The sequence below is a fragment of the Bradysia coprophila genome, unplaced genomic scaffold, assembly GCF_014529535.1.
Source record: "Bradysia coprophila strain Holo2 unplaced genomic scaffold, BU_Bcop_v1 contig_235, whole genome shotgun sequence".
Lineage (NCBI taxonomy): Eukaryota > Metazoa > Arthropoda > Insecta > Diptera > Sciaridae > Bradysia > Bradysia coprophila.
Genome location: NW_023503496.1, coordinates 3,557,448 through 3,573,860, shown reverse-complemented (window position 1 = coordinate 3,573,860; position 16,413 = coordinate 3,557,448). Strand labels below are relative to the sequence as shown.

The following is a 16,413-nucleotide window of genomic DNA, read 5'->3' as shown; positions in this document are numbered from 1 at the left end:
CCGCCATTTTATTAGATACGCGGGAACACACCACTTCTGATGATTTTACATGTAAAAAAATTCACCACATCATCAAGACGACGAGAATCATCAGAGTATGTGAATTTTTGTATAAAATCGGCCATTTTATCATCAACTGTGGTGTGTAATCCGCGTATCTGTATCTGCGTGACCTCCCCGAAGTATACAGCCTTGAAACGGACGACTCTGAATCTGAATTGCGCTTAATTCAATCGTCTTCAATTTTTGGGTGTTGAGGAATTTCGCGCCGTGTGTCATTCACAAAAAGTTTCTTCCATCGTCCGGTAAAAACGAATTTTGACAGGCCGAAAACAACCGACCGTCATCCACAGAAGCAAACATTACCGCAACTTAAACAAATTTGTTTGTGAAAACTTCAAAGTGAGGTTGTGTTGGCTTCGCTGTGGTTGACGATTGACATTTTGAACGACCTTGGAAGAAACCTATAAACCACAAAGTGGGATTTCCTTATACAAAATGTGTCATTTTGGCAATTATTGTGAATGACGCTGCGCGAATATCCTAGCAGCCGCGAGCTGTCAAATAAACAAAGGAAAAATTGAAAAAAATCAATTTTGTCTCTCACACGGAGTACTTTTTGGTAAAACTAAGCATTAGGTTTGGATTTTTTCTCTTTTTTGCTTTGTTTACTTAGCAGCTCGCTCTCTTACGGCTCTCGCACGGAGTACTTTTTGTTGAGTAGAAACCACACTTTAAAAAGCATAGTTTTTCAGACTTGTTTTGCTAATCCGATTTTTTCCAGAGAGTATTAGTTGAATAGATCATCTTCAATGCTGTTTGAAATGCCATCCATGTTAATAAAATTTCATGCTAATGAATGAATGAACGAAACATTTAACGAAGCTTAAAAGAGGTTAAGTCGTCTGAAAGAACCGTATCTTGAAGATGATCTATAGTAAATTGCGAGCTAAAAATTTTGTGAGAACAATTAATTGCCACAGCCGAGGAAATTCTATTAGCGATTTTCACGATCAACAGATGTCACTGCATTCTATATGTGATTTGTACTTCTAAGCGATGTTGCGCATTGGGGTCACCAGTTTCTATGTTCAATTCGTACCTTTTGTAGCGTCGCATTCCGTTTGGTGTATCGACAACGATAACAGATCGATATAGATGCTGTACATGAAATGGAATGTGACACAGATCTGGAAATAAAAGTATTTCAGCACTGCGAACAGTCTGTTGAAACTGTAAGAGCTACAACGAAGTGAACTTGCGCTGCACTCGAATTCACCCGAAACTTACTGCTCGTAACTGAAGGTAATGCAAATCCACAGTGTTTATATACTTTGAGTAAGAGGTCAATTGCAGCGTTGCGCTGTATCGCTTTATCGTCTCATACAATGCATACATCTTACTATAGCTCAAAATCAGTACGTCCAACACATAAAATTCTTTCATTCATTATGAGGGTTATGAGGGATTATTTAGGTTTCTTGTTTTTTTTTTTGTGGATTTGTATTACCTTCGGTTATTGAAAAATATTGAGCACGACACGACGAACATCTACAGGCTTAAATGTTCAAACAAGGTTCTTCATCATATTTCTCTGGATTAATCTTGTCCTCGCATTTTCCAATGTGTAACGGAAACTTTTACGAATTCAGAACTGTACAAACTTCGGTGGTTTGAGTCTCATCCCCTATTTCGTGTAATACATAAATCCAACGACAAACTTTACACACCAAGACAATGTTCTTAAATGACTGCGGCATGCCAGTCACTTTAACTTTGACTTTCAATATTGTGTTTCATCTGAATGAGAAACAAAGAAAAATTCGTCGACATCGTCTTCGTTGGTTTCACATAATCTGGATGGGAAAACCTCAACGACCAAAACATTTTCAGATCAATCAGAAAATATTAAAGTAAAATCCATCACAAAACCAGCGTGCCAAACCGAATTTCCTACACCGAAAACAAATTTCCAATTTTCTAAATCTTTTTTCGTGCAAATCCCTTGCGTATTTTTATTTAAAATTTTTTTTTATAATTTCGAACAATCTGAAATCATCAATCAGCCATAAAAGTTGGAGATAAAATATTGGTTTCCCTTCCAGGAAAATCAAAGGTAAAGCAAGAGGCATCCAATCTCTCTCCCTTTCTCGCGCTCGCTCTATTTCGAAAAGTAATCAAAATTCAAGTGCGACCTCACACCTTACACACGGGATATAAATAAAGAACCCGCTGTGCTTGTATTAAACCTTTAATTTTGCGTTATGTTTCTAGGCGGTACACGTACGTGTATACAATCCATATATATAACACCCTGATATACACCCAAGTCTATCCATATATCCCACGGGTGTACCACTTTACCATAAAAATTGTCGTAAAATACCATCGATGTTAGGCAATTGCCGAAGACAATTAAAAGTTACTATAACAGAAAATCGTTGTTGCCGAAAACTATAAATTCAGAAAATTAAGAAACGATTCGATGTTTTTGAACGACATTCAACAGGGCTGGTACAAAAATCAAAAATGTTCTAAGGCAGCGACAATAAAAATCGTTCTAAGTTACACCCCTGTGATATATCCACATTGCATGACCCACAACATTAACACCGACTTTTATGCCTCAAACGATTGTATTGGATTCTATTCTGTGCAACCGTGTTCCGGGATCATATTAAAAATGAGAAATGTATGCTCCTCCGGTAGCAGATGAAGCGAAAACAAAATGTGTGCGACATAAATGGTGAATACACCCGAAGTGTTAACTGTTCATTAAGTTAGCCGTAATTGATTCCCGTATCGTTAAACGTTTATTAGGGACATTTTCACCTGTGTGTTCGGTCCGTTTTGTGTTATCGGAAAAGAAGTCACGTTGTTGATGGTGTGTATAAACTAAACACATGTTTAATCGATATTATATGTGCTTGCATTGTATGGGCGATATATATGTGGTTGCTCTTTCCGAAAAGCCGTGAAAAGAACTCTTAATTCGACAGCGTTTCACGAACAAAATGATTTTATTATACCTTGCAAGCACCTTCTCAATGTACGTATTTGAAATTCTCTAAACTTTTTATTAGTTGCATTCGCTCATTTTATGCTGAAACCTAAGATTATATAGACCTCCGCCCACATACGCCGTTTAGCTCTACATTTACGTAACAGGTCTTTCAAACCAAAGAGTTACGATCGAGAGTTGATGGCGCTGATGCTAATCGGCACACCCAAGAATTACATGGGCACCCAGCCATGCTTAAAATTGACAGCTCCACGATGCATATCTCCCTAGTGTGACTCTAGCTACAAATACCGACGAGAAGAGAATTTTTCAAATTTCTTTTTTGTTATACTGTCAAATTTGACAGGACAACAAAAGAAAAATTTTAATAAGTTCTTTTTCTTTGTGGATCTAGTGGTTCAAACAATAGAAAAGAAGCAGAGTTCTCATTTAAGTAACACCGATTTGAGTCAAAACAATATTGCCAGATGAATCGACAAGTCGATTCCCGGAAGCGGGCAACAATATTTTTCCGCTATCGAGTCAAGGTTCATTTTACTGGAATTTTGTATTGCTGGATGTTGTGTTGCTTGAGTTGACAACCAATGAAACCAGGTTCATTTGAGGCTGAGAGACGAGCGAGGAAATTAAAATCCGAAATTTTCACACCTAATTTTTTGGGATTCAATTTAAGCCAAATTGACTTGTGGCCGATGTTGTGGCTGGGTGCTAGTTCTCAAATTTCAGATGGTCATTTGGAAGTTCTATAGGATACTCTAGAGAACCATGAGAAGTAGGTTCACTTCCGCCTGGTTTTTTGAAATTTAAATTCAAATTAAGATAATTTGGAAGTGACTGGGCGCTTGTTCCCAAATTCGAGACATTAATTGAATACGAATTTCAACATTAGCAAAACTACCGATAATTTTGTAGTTTCAGAAATATTATGCTCTGCCTTAAAGATAAGAAACTGTGTGGCAATCCAAAGTATATAAACACTGAAGGTAATGCTTAGTTTCCTCTTATCAAAAAAGTACTCCGTGTGAGAGACAAAATTTAATTTTTTTCAATTTTTCCTTTGTTTATTTGACTGCTTGCTCTCTCACGGAGTACTTTTTGTTGAGTGGAATGGACACTTAATGCAAATCCACAGTTAAGTGTCCACTCCACTCAACAAAAAGTACTCTGTTTGAGAGCAAGCTGTCAAATGAACAAAGAAAAAATTGAAAAAATTCAATTTTGTCTCTCACACGGAATACTTTTTTGGTAAGAGGAAACTAAGGATTACACATTGATCCAAACTTTCAGGTGAATTTTAGCTCCGTCATGTTGCACACGTATTGAATTCGTTTGCGTCAAGTAGCATCTAGTGGTGAATTTGGAACGATTTAGCGGCGTTATGTTGCACAAGTCTAACTTAGACACCTGAAAGTTTGGATCCGTAGATCCGTAATTTCTCTGATCCGCTGAGGGTCTGCATTACCTGCAGTGTTTATATACATTGTGGCAATCTGCGGTTATTTAATTTTCGTTGAATATTTATCGAATTTTAACGAAATTTTGAATCGAATTTTGACGAAGATGTCTGAAATACTTTAGCTTTTAACTTAAATGCACTGATAGACGATATAATAAAAAAAGGTCATCCGCACCATAAATTCATTGAAATTCATTAATAAACAATGTCTAGAACGCCTGCCAGTAATATTATGCAGTCCACCCAATCTTCAATCCATATTTGAATTTAGATGGACTCTCTATTACAGTAACACATTATTCCCGATTCAGGTCGGAATGCGACGATGATCACATCGTAAATATTTAATTCTCTTCCCTATCATATCATCCATGTGTGGATATGATTAACTAGTCACTAGCTCGATATGGACATGTCGTATATATTATCAGAACGATGAACAAGGGTTGTTGGGAGTGAGACATACCAAACATTTTTATTTCGCACAATGAACACACATAATACACGACCGACTAGCCGCTCTCGTAAAGGTAAAATCTACAAAAGAGCCTCGTATACATCTAATATTGACATTCGGTCCGGTCACGACAGCATCCAACAAATTTTCATAATAATACACACGACCTACATCGAGACCTACATTTATGTATTGTACACAATATCCCCATCGTTCGGTATACAAAAGGGATATTGCTTAAACAGACGACGACCCTTCTCATCGATGGATGTTCTTTTAATAAATTTATTCCATTTGTAAGTATAACTTTGCCATTGGGAAAATGTAATTTCCTCTTCTTTTTTTTGCTCAATCCATAAGTGGGATTGGGTAATGTATTTTTATTAAGTTTTCGATGCTCTCTCTCTGTGTGTGTGTATGTGTATGTGTTCTATTGGCTTCGAGTCTATCATCGTTGTGCTTTTTCTTTTCCGAATTTGTTGTTCCTGCACGAAGAGACTCATCTTCTTCTGTTCGCTTTTTTTTTCTTCCTTTTTTCCAATTTTGGATTGGATTGGAACGTATTTACTTTAATAATAAACGGGAGGATGGATATGGAACTGTTGACAGCAATATTATTTTCGATTTGAATTACATTAGTTTTTCCGTAGAAAGTGGAAATCTTGTCCATGATGGTATAGAGGGAACTGTAGAAGCTATTATCGCACACTCGGAAAAAAGAAATTGGAGCAGTCTTCCGGTGCGAAATGACGATAGTTAACGTAAATTGTGTACGGAAATACTAAAAATTTCAATTTATCGAGCATCTCTCTATTCTGCCGTTCTTCTAGCTATATCCTGGTAATTGCACAGGTTTCATAATTGAATCGTACAGTTGTTTACGTAATCTATAGGGTGTGTTCCACCTCAGAATTAGTTCACTTTTGTACTGGCAGCACACTATAATAAGAAATTGCAAAAGTGAACACATAATTCGTTTTTGATAGTATTATAAAGGTGAACTAACTCCAATGATATCTACTTTGGATGATATCTTTCCAGAAGAATTCTTTTTGAAAAAATATAGGAATGTAATAACGACCACGAATGTATTAGCTTTCACCAGGAAATAGATTTCCTTGTAGCAGTTTGACCAGCTCCGAGAAGACTGAGCAGTTTATGAAAATGAGAACTATTTATACCAATTTGCTCACGAGCAAGTCTAGCGAATCATAGTTAAAATGAAATTTAAACTCATCACCAAACTTGGGTTAAACTATATGAAAGAGCGAAAGAGTCTCTGACTTTGTGCGCTAAAAAGTGGATATTGAAACCGAGCGTTAAATCGACCCCATTCTCATTAAAGGAAAGCGGTGAAAATTTTTCTTTTCATTTTGTTCACTTACTGGTTCACTTCATTCATTCATTCATTTATTGTTCATTTTCAGTCGACTTAATACAAGCGGACTTAACTTAGGTATCACAGGTAGGACTAGGTAAACTTAAACTTCAAATTCTAAGGCGGTGGTGTCAATAAGAGCAAAGTATATAAACACTGAAGGTAATGCATACCCTCAGCGGATCAGAGAAAGGTAATGCAGACCCTCAGCGGATCCAAAGTAAATAAACACTGAAGGTAATTCAAATCCACAGTTACACGCGGATCCAAACTTTCAGGTTAATTTTAGCTCTGTCATGTTGCACACGCATTGAATTCGTTTGCGTCAAGTTGCATCTAGTGGTGAATTCGGAACGATTTAGCGGCGTTATGTTGCACACATAAAATTCGTTTGCGTCAAGTTCAATTTAGTGGTGAATTGGAAGGATTTAGGGCCGTCATGTTGCACAAGTCTAAGGTAGACAACATACGAAAATGAATTCACCTGAAAGTTTGGATCCGTAATTTCTCTGATCCGCTGAGGGTCTGCATTACCTTCAGTGTTTATATACTTTGAGCGGATCAGAGAAATTGCGAATCCAAACTTTCAGGTGAATTCATGTTCGTATGTTGTCTAACTTAGACTTGTGCAACATGACGGCCCTAAATCCTTCCAATTCACCACTAAATACAACTTGACGCAAACGATTCTTATATGTGGGCAACATAACGTCGCTAAATCGTTCCAAATTCACCACTAGATGCAACTTGACGCAAACGAATTCAATACGTGTGCAACATGACAGAGCTAAAATTCACCTGAAAGTTTGGATCCGTGTGTAACTGTGGATTTGCATTACCTTCAGTGTTTATATACTTTGAATAAGAGTCGATCGAAAATGTATAGTTTAACGAAACAATCAATCGATGTAATGTACTGAACTATACCTAAAGAATATCAACCCATATCTGTACGTATCACCATTCATATTTATACATTCGCTCCAAACAAAAACGATATTTTTCGATTGAAATAAAAACAAAAAACTTGTCTCCGTGGTCGTTATCGTGTTCAGGCGATATTAAATTACCAATAAAATATTTTTCCCATACAAAAATCTCGATACAGACAGTGGAATGAAGATTGTTTCGTGATGTGATGTACACTTAACAAAAATGAATAATCCGAAGTGATAAAATGTCTTGAAACGATAAAAACAAAAATGATAAATGAACAAAGTCTATCGGTTCAGGGCGTTGGACCCGCAACGTGACTAGTTATGATAACATCGGAACTGGAAAATAAAGAGAAGCCTTACGTAGTTGCATTGCAGTACTCTTAGGCCACGGACTCAAGGACGTTTAAAATGCAAATGAATGAATAAACAAAACATTTAACGAACGTTTAGTGAGGTTAGGTCTGAAAGTACCGTTATTTGAAGATGATCTATTTTGAACCTACCTTTCCATTCCGATATTTTGTCATGTCTGGAAACATAAAAAGATTCAAGTTCATGCTTTAGTACTTCAATAGAACTACACACAAGTGCTACACTAAATACTGTGGGTGTCAACGAACCGCACCTAAGAACCGTATGGCTTTGCAATATAATATACTAAGCAGACATCATACGGGCATATTGCTCGATATACTTTTTTCGTATGTTAGTAACACAATGCAAACGACGACTTTAGTTGCTATACAAATTGGAAAGAAATATGGGGAAACATGATGAGTGGCAATTATCGCGTCGATTGTTCTATGTACGTAGTAATATTATAAGACAAATACTGTGAATCATAAAATTTGAATCGATAACATTTTGACGGGCATTGAAGTTTGATTTTTATAAAGATTTAAAGATTTCTATTAACTTATCAGGACACGTCACGATGTAGTAGAATCTTGGTCGCAGGGGGTGATACGATTGTTTGTTTCTATTTAAATCGACCCACTTTGATCGCGAGTATATGTCAACATTTTTTCTATACAGAAAGTTTACGAAATATGCAGATCTAGCTGATCTAGTACGTTGATACGAAAAAATAGTAGAGCTTCCATACATCTTCTGTCATTCCTTCGCTTTGATCAGAGTTAATTACCAATTACCAATACCAGGTACGCCCGATTCTTCAAAATTTGTCGATTTAGGATCTGTTTTTAAAATAGTTATTCCCTCCGAGTTGACATTAGCCATACCTGGGTGGTTATTATTCATTGGTAAATACTAGGCTTAACTGGTCATATGGTCAGAGTAGTTTAGACTTCCATTTACATAAAAAACAGACATCGAGCCAATCCATTTTCACATTGCAGGCGAGAAAATAGTTATTTTCTCACCTCAGCTGAAACTTCCGAAGCATTTGTTGTGATAAACGTAGTGTTCACAGAGGAAAATTTTTATTTTTTTTTAAATATCGTCAGCGGGATTTCTCGACTAACTGACTGAATAACATTACCAACGAACAATTACATGTAACACAAAGAGACGTCATCTGTACTAAATCTAAGACGCAGCCTAATAATAGAGATGAGCGGGCCGACGTTTTATCAATACCCGACCCGACCCGGCCCGATCCAATTTTTTGAAACCGAGCCCGACCCGACCCGAGACTTTTCTCTTCGCGGCCCGACCCAACCCGACCCGAAAAAATCATCGGCCCGACGTGACCCGACTTTTTTTTACTATAAGAAATTTAATGAAAAATCATTTTCTACGCATAAAAGCTTTGCAATAATCTTATACGCGAAGTAAAATAATAAAATAAGTTAGTGTTTCATGCTTTATAGGCTTTTATTGGCTTACTTTAAATTTGTATTTCTAAGTCGGGCCGGCCCGAATTTTTGTTGTCAAAGCCCGACCCGGCCCGAATGAATTTTCAAAACCCGGACCCGAACCCGGGCCGATGTATTTCGGGCGGCCCGCTCATCTCTACCTAATAACCGATTCAATCAGATGTCAATATCGTGGACAACAACCTGATGAAACGAATTATTTGAGTTTCGAGCCCACAACTGTGATTCAATAATTCAATGTGAAGTCTCGACTTACACACTGCGCCATACACTCGCTACGCTCTGGCCACAAAAAACATCATCGAAATGAAATTTCTATTTTTTTCCACTAGGTGAACAAATAACTATTTGACCCAACTTTTCGTATAATTCGAGAGAAATTTCAGTTTCAGTTTGGAAATTTTGCGTTCCAGCACTAATACCTGTAAAAATACGAGAGGTTGAGCAAAGTGAATCTTTATTTCTGTCAGTTCAGTAGTTCATCAAAGCGTGAATAAAAGTCCAAAAGTTTGGTTTTTGCATTTTATTAAATGTTTACAAATAATTTCGATTTTTTATTTATTTTTAAATTATTTACTTAAACACTAAAAACTATTTTCTTTATTAATTCAAATTTTGCGATTTAATTAAATTCATTTTACTTTTCATTTAAATTTAATTTATTATTTTTTGTTATAGATATGTGTTTACCTATTGTGCCCATAATTCATTAATGAATATGTTTCATATTTCAATAAAATTGCAATTAAAACGAATGCATCCAATCCATTTGCAGACAATAACAAGCGGTCGTTTACAATAAGAGTGTTGACATAAGAGTGTTGACGGTGTTGACATAAGAGTGTTGCATTACGAGATATTCAAAAATCGTATTCGAGTACACTGAACGACATCTCAAATGTCTCACTGTCATTTTTTTCAGAGAATGTCATTGTGCAATGACACAATAAAATTCTCAGAAAAATTTGACAGTGAGACATTTGAGATGTCGTTCACTGCAGCTCTTTTGAATTGTTTAATGCAAACTAGAGTTACGCAGGTCATGTAAAACAGAACTTTTTTAAAATGAAATAAATGAAATGAAATGAGTGTTCACTTACATTTAAGTTTCAATCGTTCTAACGTGTCTAATATGTTGAACATAAGCACTAAGTCTTGCTTTTTTAGTAGAGAGGCATTCTTCTGACCGAAATCGGCGCTATTTTTTCCGGGACTTTTTTATATATGCCTAGTTAGGCCTTGGTGCCTAGGCCCCAAAACCAGTCTCAGATATTTTTGATCTTCTATACCTGGCTGGTTGTAAGTGGCCAAAAGTCGAAAAATGGGGTTTCGTAGTCCGGATTTCATTTCCGTAAGGTGGCGAGGACACGGGTGTGTATGGGTTCGTTGGAAAGCTGAGGTCAAGTACTACTGGGGCAAATATTAACTTCATAAAATTTGATAATAATCAGCCGAAAATATGACTTCCGGAAAATTTCTCAGAATCGATGTAACCTCTATGAACTTTGATGAGTGCTGTGACCTCACTAATGCAATTATTTGATTAAATTATTACTTATTATGAATGTAGAGGTCCTCAACTTTACAGCGATACGCATATTTAGTAGTTTGAGTTTTAAGAACATTTCCTAATGTTTAAGATTTTCAGTTTTTAAGGTGTGTGAGTGCCAGAAGTAAGTGGCTCGTGTGACAAAATATTCAATCATGCTAATGCAACTGCAACTCTTTTATTGATATTTTTGAAATTTCGTTTTAATATGCAAAGTGACCGATTACTGCCCGCAAATATTTAAAGTGTTGTATTACACAGCCAACAAAGTTACGTTAGAAACATTCTATGCTGATCCAACGCACTGCTCCTAGCATGAACACTACTTTGACAAACGTCGAATTTGGAGGCTTTTGTGATGAGAGCTACCGCTTAAGATTGATTGTATTGTGTGTTTGAACTCACACAACTAAAACAAGTCACCTATCTTCACGAAAGAAACGCAGTGCCTACTGTGACTTCATCAGCCTCCAAATATTTCTTATGTTCATGCTAGGAGCAGTGCGTTGGCTGATCCCGTGTTTCTTTATTGTTGTAATCTGTTGAACTCAAAGTACTTAGATGAACATGTTGTTCCATGTGCTTCTTGTTACTTGCGCTAAATTAAATGTAGTGCTTCAAAAAAGATTAAAAAAAGCTCCTAACCCAGTTTTGTTGGCTGTTCCAAGAGCGTCTACCCGGTAACGTCGTACCAATTTTTAACACGATCAAGAACAATAATTAAAAGAAAAATTCTTAGGAATTATCTGCTCTTGGTAAGTGATACATAAATAAACATTATCATTGCCTGCTCCATCCGGTGGTTTTTAGTATTACATTTAAAATGACCACCATAGTATTTTCGGGGAGCCTTGTGTATGGAAATTTTGACTCATCACTTTTTCCCGACTTATTTTGTTGACTTCGAATAAAGCAGACACTAGCATGACTAGCCTTTAGAAGTTAGGATCCTCTTCAAAAACATACATTCTGTTAATACATTTTACCTGCAGAAAGAGGAACAGCTGTTTATCCACAATTTAATTAGCTGTGCCACAACCGCATGATTCATAAACAATAATTGAATTAACGGTGTTACGCTACAATGGTGTAAGCCACAAGTATCTTGCGTTACAATAGAAATTTGAGCATCATGGAAGTCAGCGCCACCTGTACATAATTTCTTTAATTTGTCGACAAATCACTCACATCAAACGAAAAATCTTCGTCATCTGTGGAGAGAAAAAAAGAATTTCATTTACGTAACAAAGCTCTGCAACGGTAAATGATGCACCATTTTGAAGGAAAAGATGCTTTTGTCAATTTATAATCCTTCAAAATGCAGAGATTTGTTGCGTAAATGAATTTCTTTTTTTTTTAAATCTCCGCAGATGAAAAAAAAAACATTTCATTTGATGTCAGCGATTTGTTTGTCAAAATTCAAACGTACAAAAATTATAGAAATTATGTACAGATGGCGCTGTCTCCATGCGGTGCTTCAAATCATAATATAATAGATCTATCGTACGGTAAAAACGAATTTTTACAGGAAATAAACATAACAACCGACTGTCATCCAACTTAAACAATTTCTTTCGTTAAAATTTGAAAGTGAGGTTGTGTTGGCTTCTCTGTGGATGACGATTGACATTTTAAACGACCTTGGAACGGATGAACTATAGATCAGTGTCAAATAGCGGTACTTCTCTCTAAAATAGTGTCAAATAAGTTGTCAATTTCACAAAGCTAACCTCAAACAATGACAGCTTCATATAATTTTTTCTTATATTGTGGTTAGCTTTGTGAAAATGACAGCTTATTTGACGTCTCAAACGACATTGACAATGATCTATTTGCTCATGCGTAAAGTCAATTATACAACCAGTCGGTGAAATAAAATTCTCATACATTTTTCTAAGACTGTAAACTTTTGGGGAGGTCACGCAGATCGTTATTTTATTAGATACGCGGGAACACACCTTTTCCATACAAACAAATTCACCAAAATTCAATTTGTATTGCGTGGTGATTTATTTTATGAAACGTGGAGTGTATCTTCGTCTGCGTGACCTAAAAGTGTACAGCCTTGCATTTTTCCACACAAACTAAACAATTTCACTGGCTGGTTGTATTCTTAAATAAAAAAAGACTCATGTGGTTGTGCATCAGCTGTTGCTAATTCTGCATATAAAATTGATTTACTGAGTGTACTTCGAGCAACGAAACATAATTTCCTTGTTTCATCACTAACCACTCTACCGCTTGCCATGTATAATCTATCTATACTAATTCTTGCTTTATTAATGCAAACCAAATAAATATGAAATTGATTTAAAATGAACAAAACCTACCCTACAGGCATCCATATTACACTCATTTGCTTTATTTACATAAATGTACAATTGTATTTGTCATTCAATTTATGTAAAATGTTAAATTTTTTTTTGTATTTTAATCAAATTTTATTTTATTTTTATTATCTATATCGTGGAAATCTATTTTTATCATCATCGCGATATGTTTCGGGTTTGTGTGTTGTTTGTTTCTCTTCTCTCCTCTCTCACTTTCAATTGTGTTTGGAACATGTTGTTGGAAAAGATAATGACATTATGCCAATGGTATTATGTGCCTCAGTGTTAAAGTTACGAAATTTTATCAGAAAATTAATTTTTAACTCAATTCCAAATATTATATTTCGTTAAAATATAAGAAGGATAATTGAATTGGGAAAGTCTCTCCGAATCGAATCGGAAGAGTTTCTGATATTAATATATTGTATAAAGTGAAACGAGAAATAGCAAAGGGAATCGGGGGGTGGGGGAGGATGTTATAAAGAAACTTTCGAGAAATTGTTAATTAAAATTTAATATTTGATTTATAGCTAGATCCGTGCACATAAAACACAAATTCGTACAGCAGAGAAGTGTTGGAAAATTCTCTTTGTTGCACAACATTTCAAATTACAAATCTCATTTCTTTTGGGATTTCTTTTGTTAGTGGATTTTCTGTGTTAGCTTTGTCTGCAAATGTGTACGGTCAGAGTAATTGTCTGACATTAAAAACTGGACTCTACGAACATGGCTGCTCATATGTCTATGTGTCAGATGACGCTGGAACAACAATTTTTTTTTAAATTATGTGGTGATATGGAGTGTCATTCCACAGTACAACGTACGAAATTCTAGATTCACATTTCCACCATCACAAAGACAAAAGGCAAAATTGTTTTCCGCACTCAGCAACTTCTATTTTTATTCATAAATGAAAATTAGTTGATCATGTAGGTTGCTAGGAAGTTATTTAGTTACTTTAGCTATTTGAATGTAGATGGCGCGCTTGTCAATTGAAAATTTCGTTTTATTTTTTGAGACTGCGTTAGAGTCATTAGATCTAACTAGATGTTACTAATAGCAGAAACTACTTGTGATTAGGATAAAACATGAGAGCTTGATCATCTCGGGTATCAAACCCAGGACCCATATGCAGTGAGTTCATATCGTTCTACCCGGATATTTGATGAAGTTAGAAAGTAACGAGTAAGACCTGACCCGATTGCATCATGTAAAATTAACGAATTATCTTCGTCACAAAACCTAAAAAGTGCAAAAATGTCTATAAATGTCGTCACAGAAACCCTCTGTCGTACGCACTCTTTCCCTATGTTCATCTATACTTTGGACGTGACTACCTTCCTATCAACTAATAAAATATTTAAGACTAAAAAAACTCATTTCGGATTGCCTTTGATGAACCATCATTTACACATTCTCTGTCAACATTTTGTCATCGAAAATAAACGGGAAACAAACCCGTCCTAAAATAACTCAATAAAATCAATGCTCTGTTGTAGTCACGTGTGTTATTTCAACCTAATTTCCTCTATTGTATGGTCAGGCCATGCCATAATTGGTATACTTAAATCTGAATTACTTATCGTCACAACCGTTCAAGAACAAGAAAATTCTCTCCACCTCATTGCAACCCTACAAAAAACGAATTGTCGATTTTTGGGTGTTTTTCTTTCTAAGAGATGGTGCTGATGCTAGACTTTGGTGGCTTCAAGCTTCATGAATTTTAGTGATCTTTTCCCATTTTGACGGAAATAACCGAATTTTCGCAGCGCTTTGAGGAGGAATGAAGAAAAGATCCCGTCACCAATAATCGAGTATTGAACGCACGACATCAAATTCACATGATGGTCAGTTAGGAGCATACAAGGACCTACAAAGAAGAAGAAACTGAATCTCACGTGAGGCCTACGACCGGTCGCTGCTATAAAAGTGCTGCAAACAAGTTTTCTTTTCAAATTCAGACCCGAAAGCTTATTGCTGAAGCTCAGGTAAAGCTTGTTCGCTCTCGTTAATTTTACCGGTCTTACTAGATTTAAGTCACGCTGCGCCGTAGGTGTCTTTTATTTCAAAACATCGCACATCCGATGACGTTTACTATATGACGTCAGCGGTATTTTGTCCAACTGTCAGTAGTAAAAATTTAAATTTTGGCGCACTTATGACGTGAATTGACTACAGAAACGAAATTCAATGCCGGCGATACCAAATAATGATGGCAGTTCCGTTCCAGTTACACAACACACATTTTCTAATTCAAATTGACGCTTTGCCTTCGAATTTACATCTAATTAAATTGCGTAACGTTACAACCAAAGAGAATTTCTGTTTTTTTTAAGAAACAAAAAAAAACTTGTTTCGATCGATACGTTTCGGAGTTGTTACACACACTGTAGATATATGAGATTGCTGAAAATGTTGTTAATTGTATGTGGTTATGTAACGGTAAATTGCCTGAACAAGATTTTCCAATTATTTGCCAAGCTAAAAGTACAAGAATAATTAGACCTTATGGTTGTGTTGTTGTGTTTGTAATGTTGAAACCGTGTATACATGAAGGATTTTCTTTCTGCTCACATTTCAAAGGATCAATAAAAATATTTTTCTTTTTCTTTTCATTTTTGTTTCGCTCTTAGTCTAAAATAAAATACAATTCGCTTATGTCCGATGTACCCTCTTCAGCAACTCTTTCAAATCGTACTTGCTGACATTATCATCCAAGCAATGGTTTCCCTGTAAAAGAAAAATTTTTTTTTTTTTTTAAAGAAAGAAACGAAAACGAATTTGAATTTCTCGAGCAAAAAAATAAAACTCAATTTGTATCGTAAACGTAACGGTAATCGGGTTAGATGCAGCCAGTTATGCTGATGATTCTTACAATGCTAAAGTTAATCTTATCTCAAATACTTAGCAATCGTCATTATTGCCGTACAGAATTAACGATAAAGTTGTTGTCGATTCAAGTCAAATAAACCACTTGGATCGAAAGATAAAAAATGAAAAATTCGTCCAAGCAACAGACACTACACAGAGGTAATTTTACGAGTAAAATGTTTGGTTTGAGGAAGGTGATTTATTTGTGGTTTGATTAGATATTTGCTTCCTTTTTGCATATAAGAAACTTTCCACGACCTGAAGAGACGCCACTTTTTCAGTAGAGCGTCAATGAAGTACCAAAACAATTGTGGCGCCTCTACAGGCCAAATGAAGTTTCCCATAGACGACTGGATCCATTTTCAGTTGCAAAGTTGACACAAAGCGTTCACATTTTCAATGAAGAGGTATTTTTCCAGTGGTAATAAGGTAAGACCATCCAGTACGTTATTTCGATATACAAAGGTCAATCCATCAATACTTCATTACTTCAGCGTACTCAAATTTAAAACATCACCCATTTTCAATCGATTTAATCTCGAAACGCACTTCTTTTCCCCTTATGGTGAGAATT

The 16,413-nt window shown here is 35.8% G+C and overlaps 1 protein-coding gene across 1 annotated transcript in view; it reads right to left on the bottom strand.

The window, feature by feature from the left end:
* Positions 1-13,159: 13,159 nt before the first annotated feature.
* The window catches only part of LOC119077505 (CCN family member 2), a 74,703-nt gene continuing 71,449 nt past the window's right edge, over positions 13,160-16,413 (bottom strand). The window contains exon 10 of the mRNA XM_037184734.1: positions 13,160-15,698. Coding sequence (XP_037040629.1) covers positions 15,624-15,698 — 75 coding nt within the window. The 3' untranslated portion in view covers positions 13,160-15,623. The remainder of the gene's footprint in view (positions 15,699-16,413) is intronic.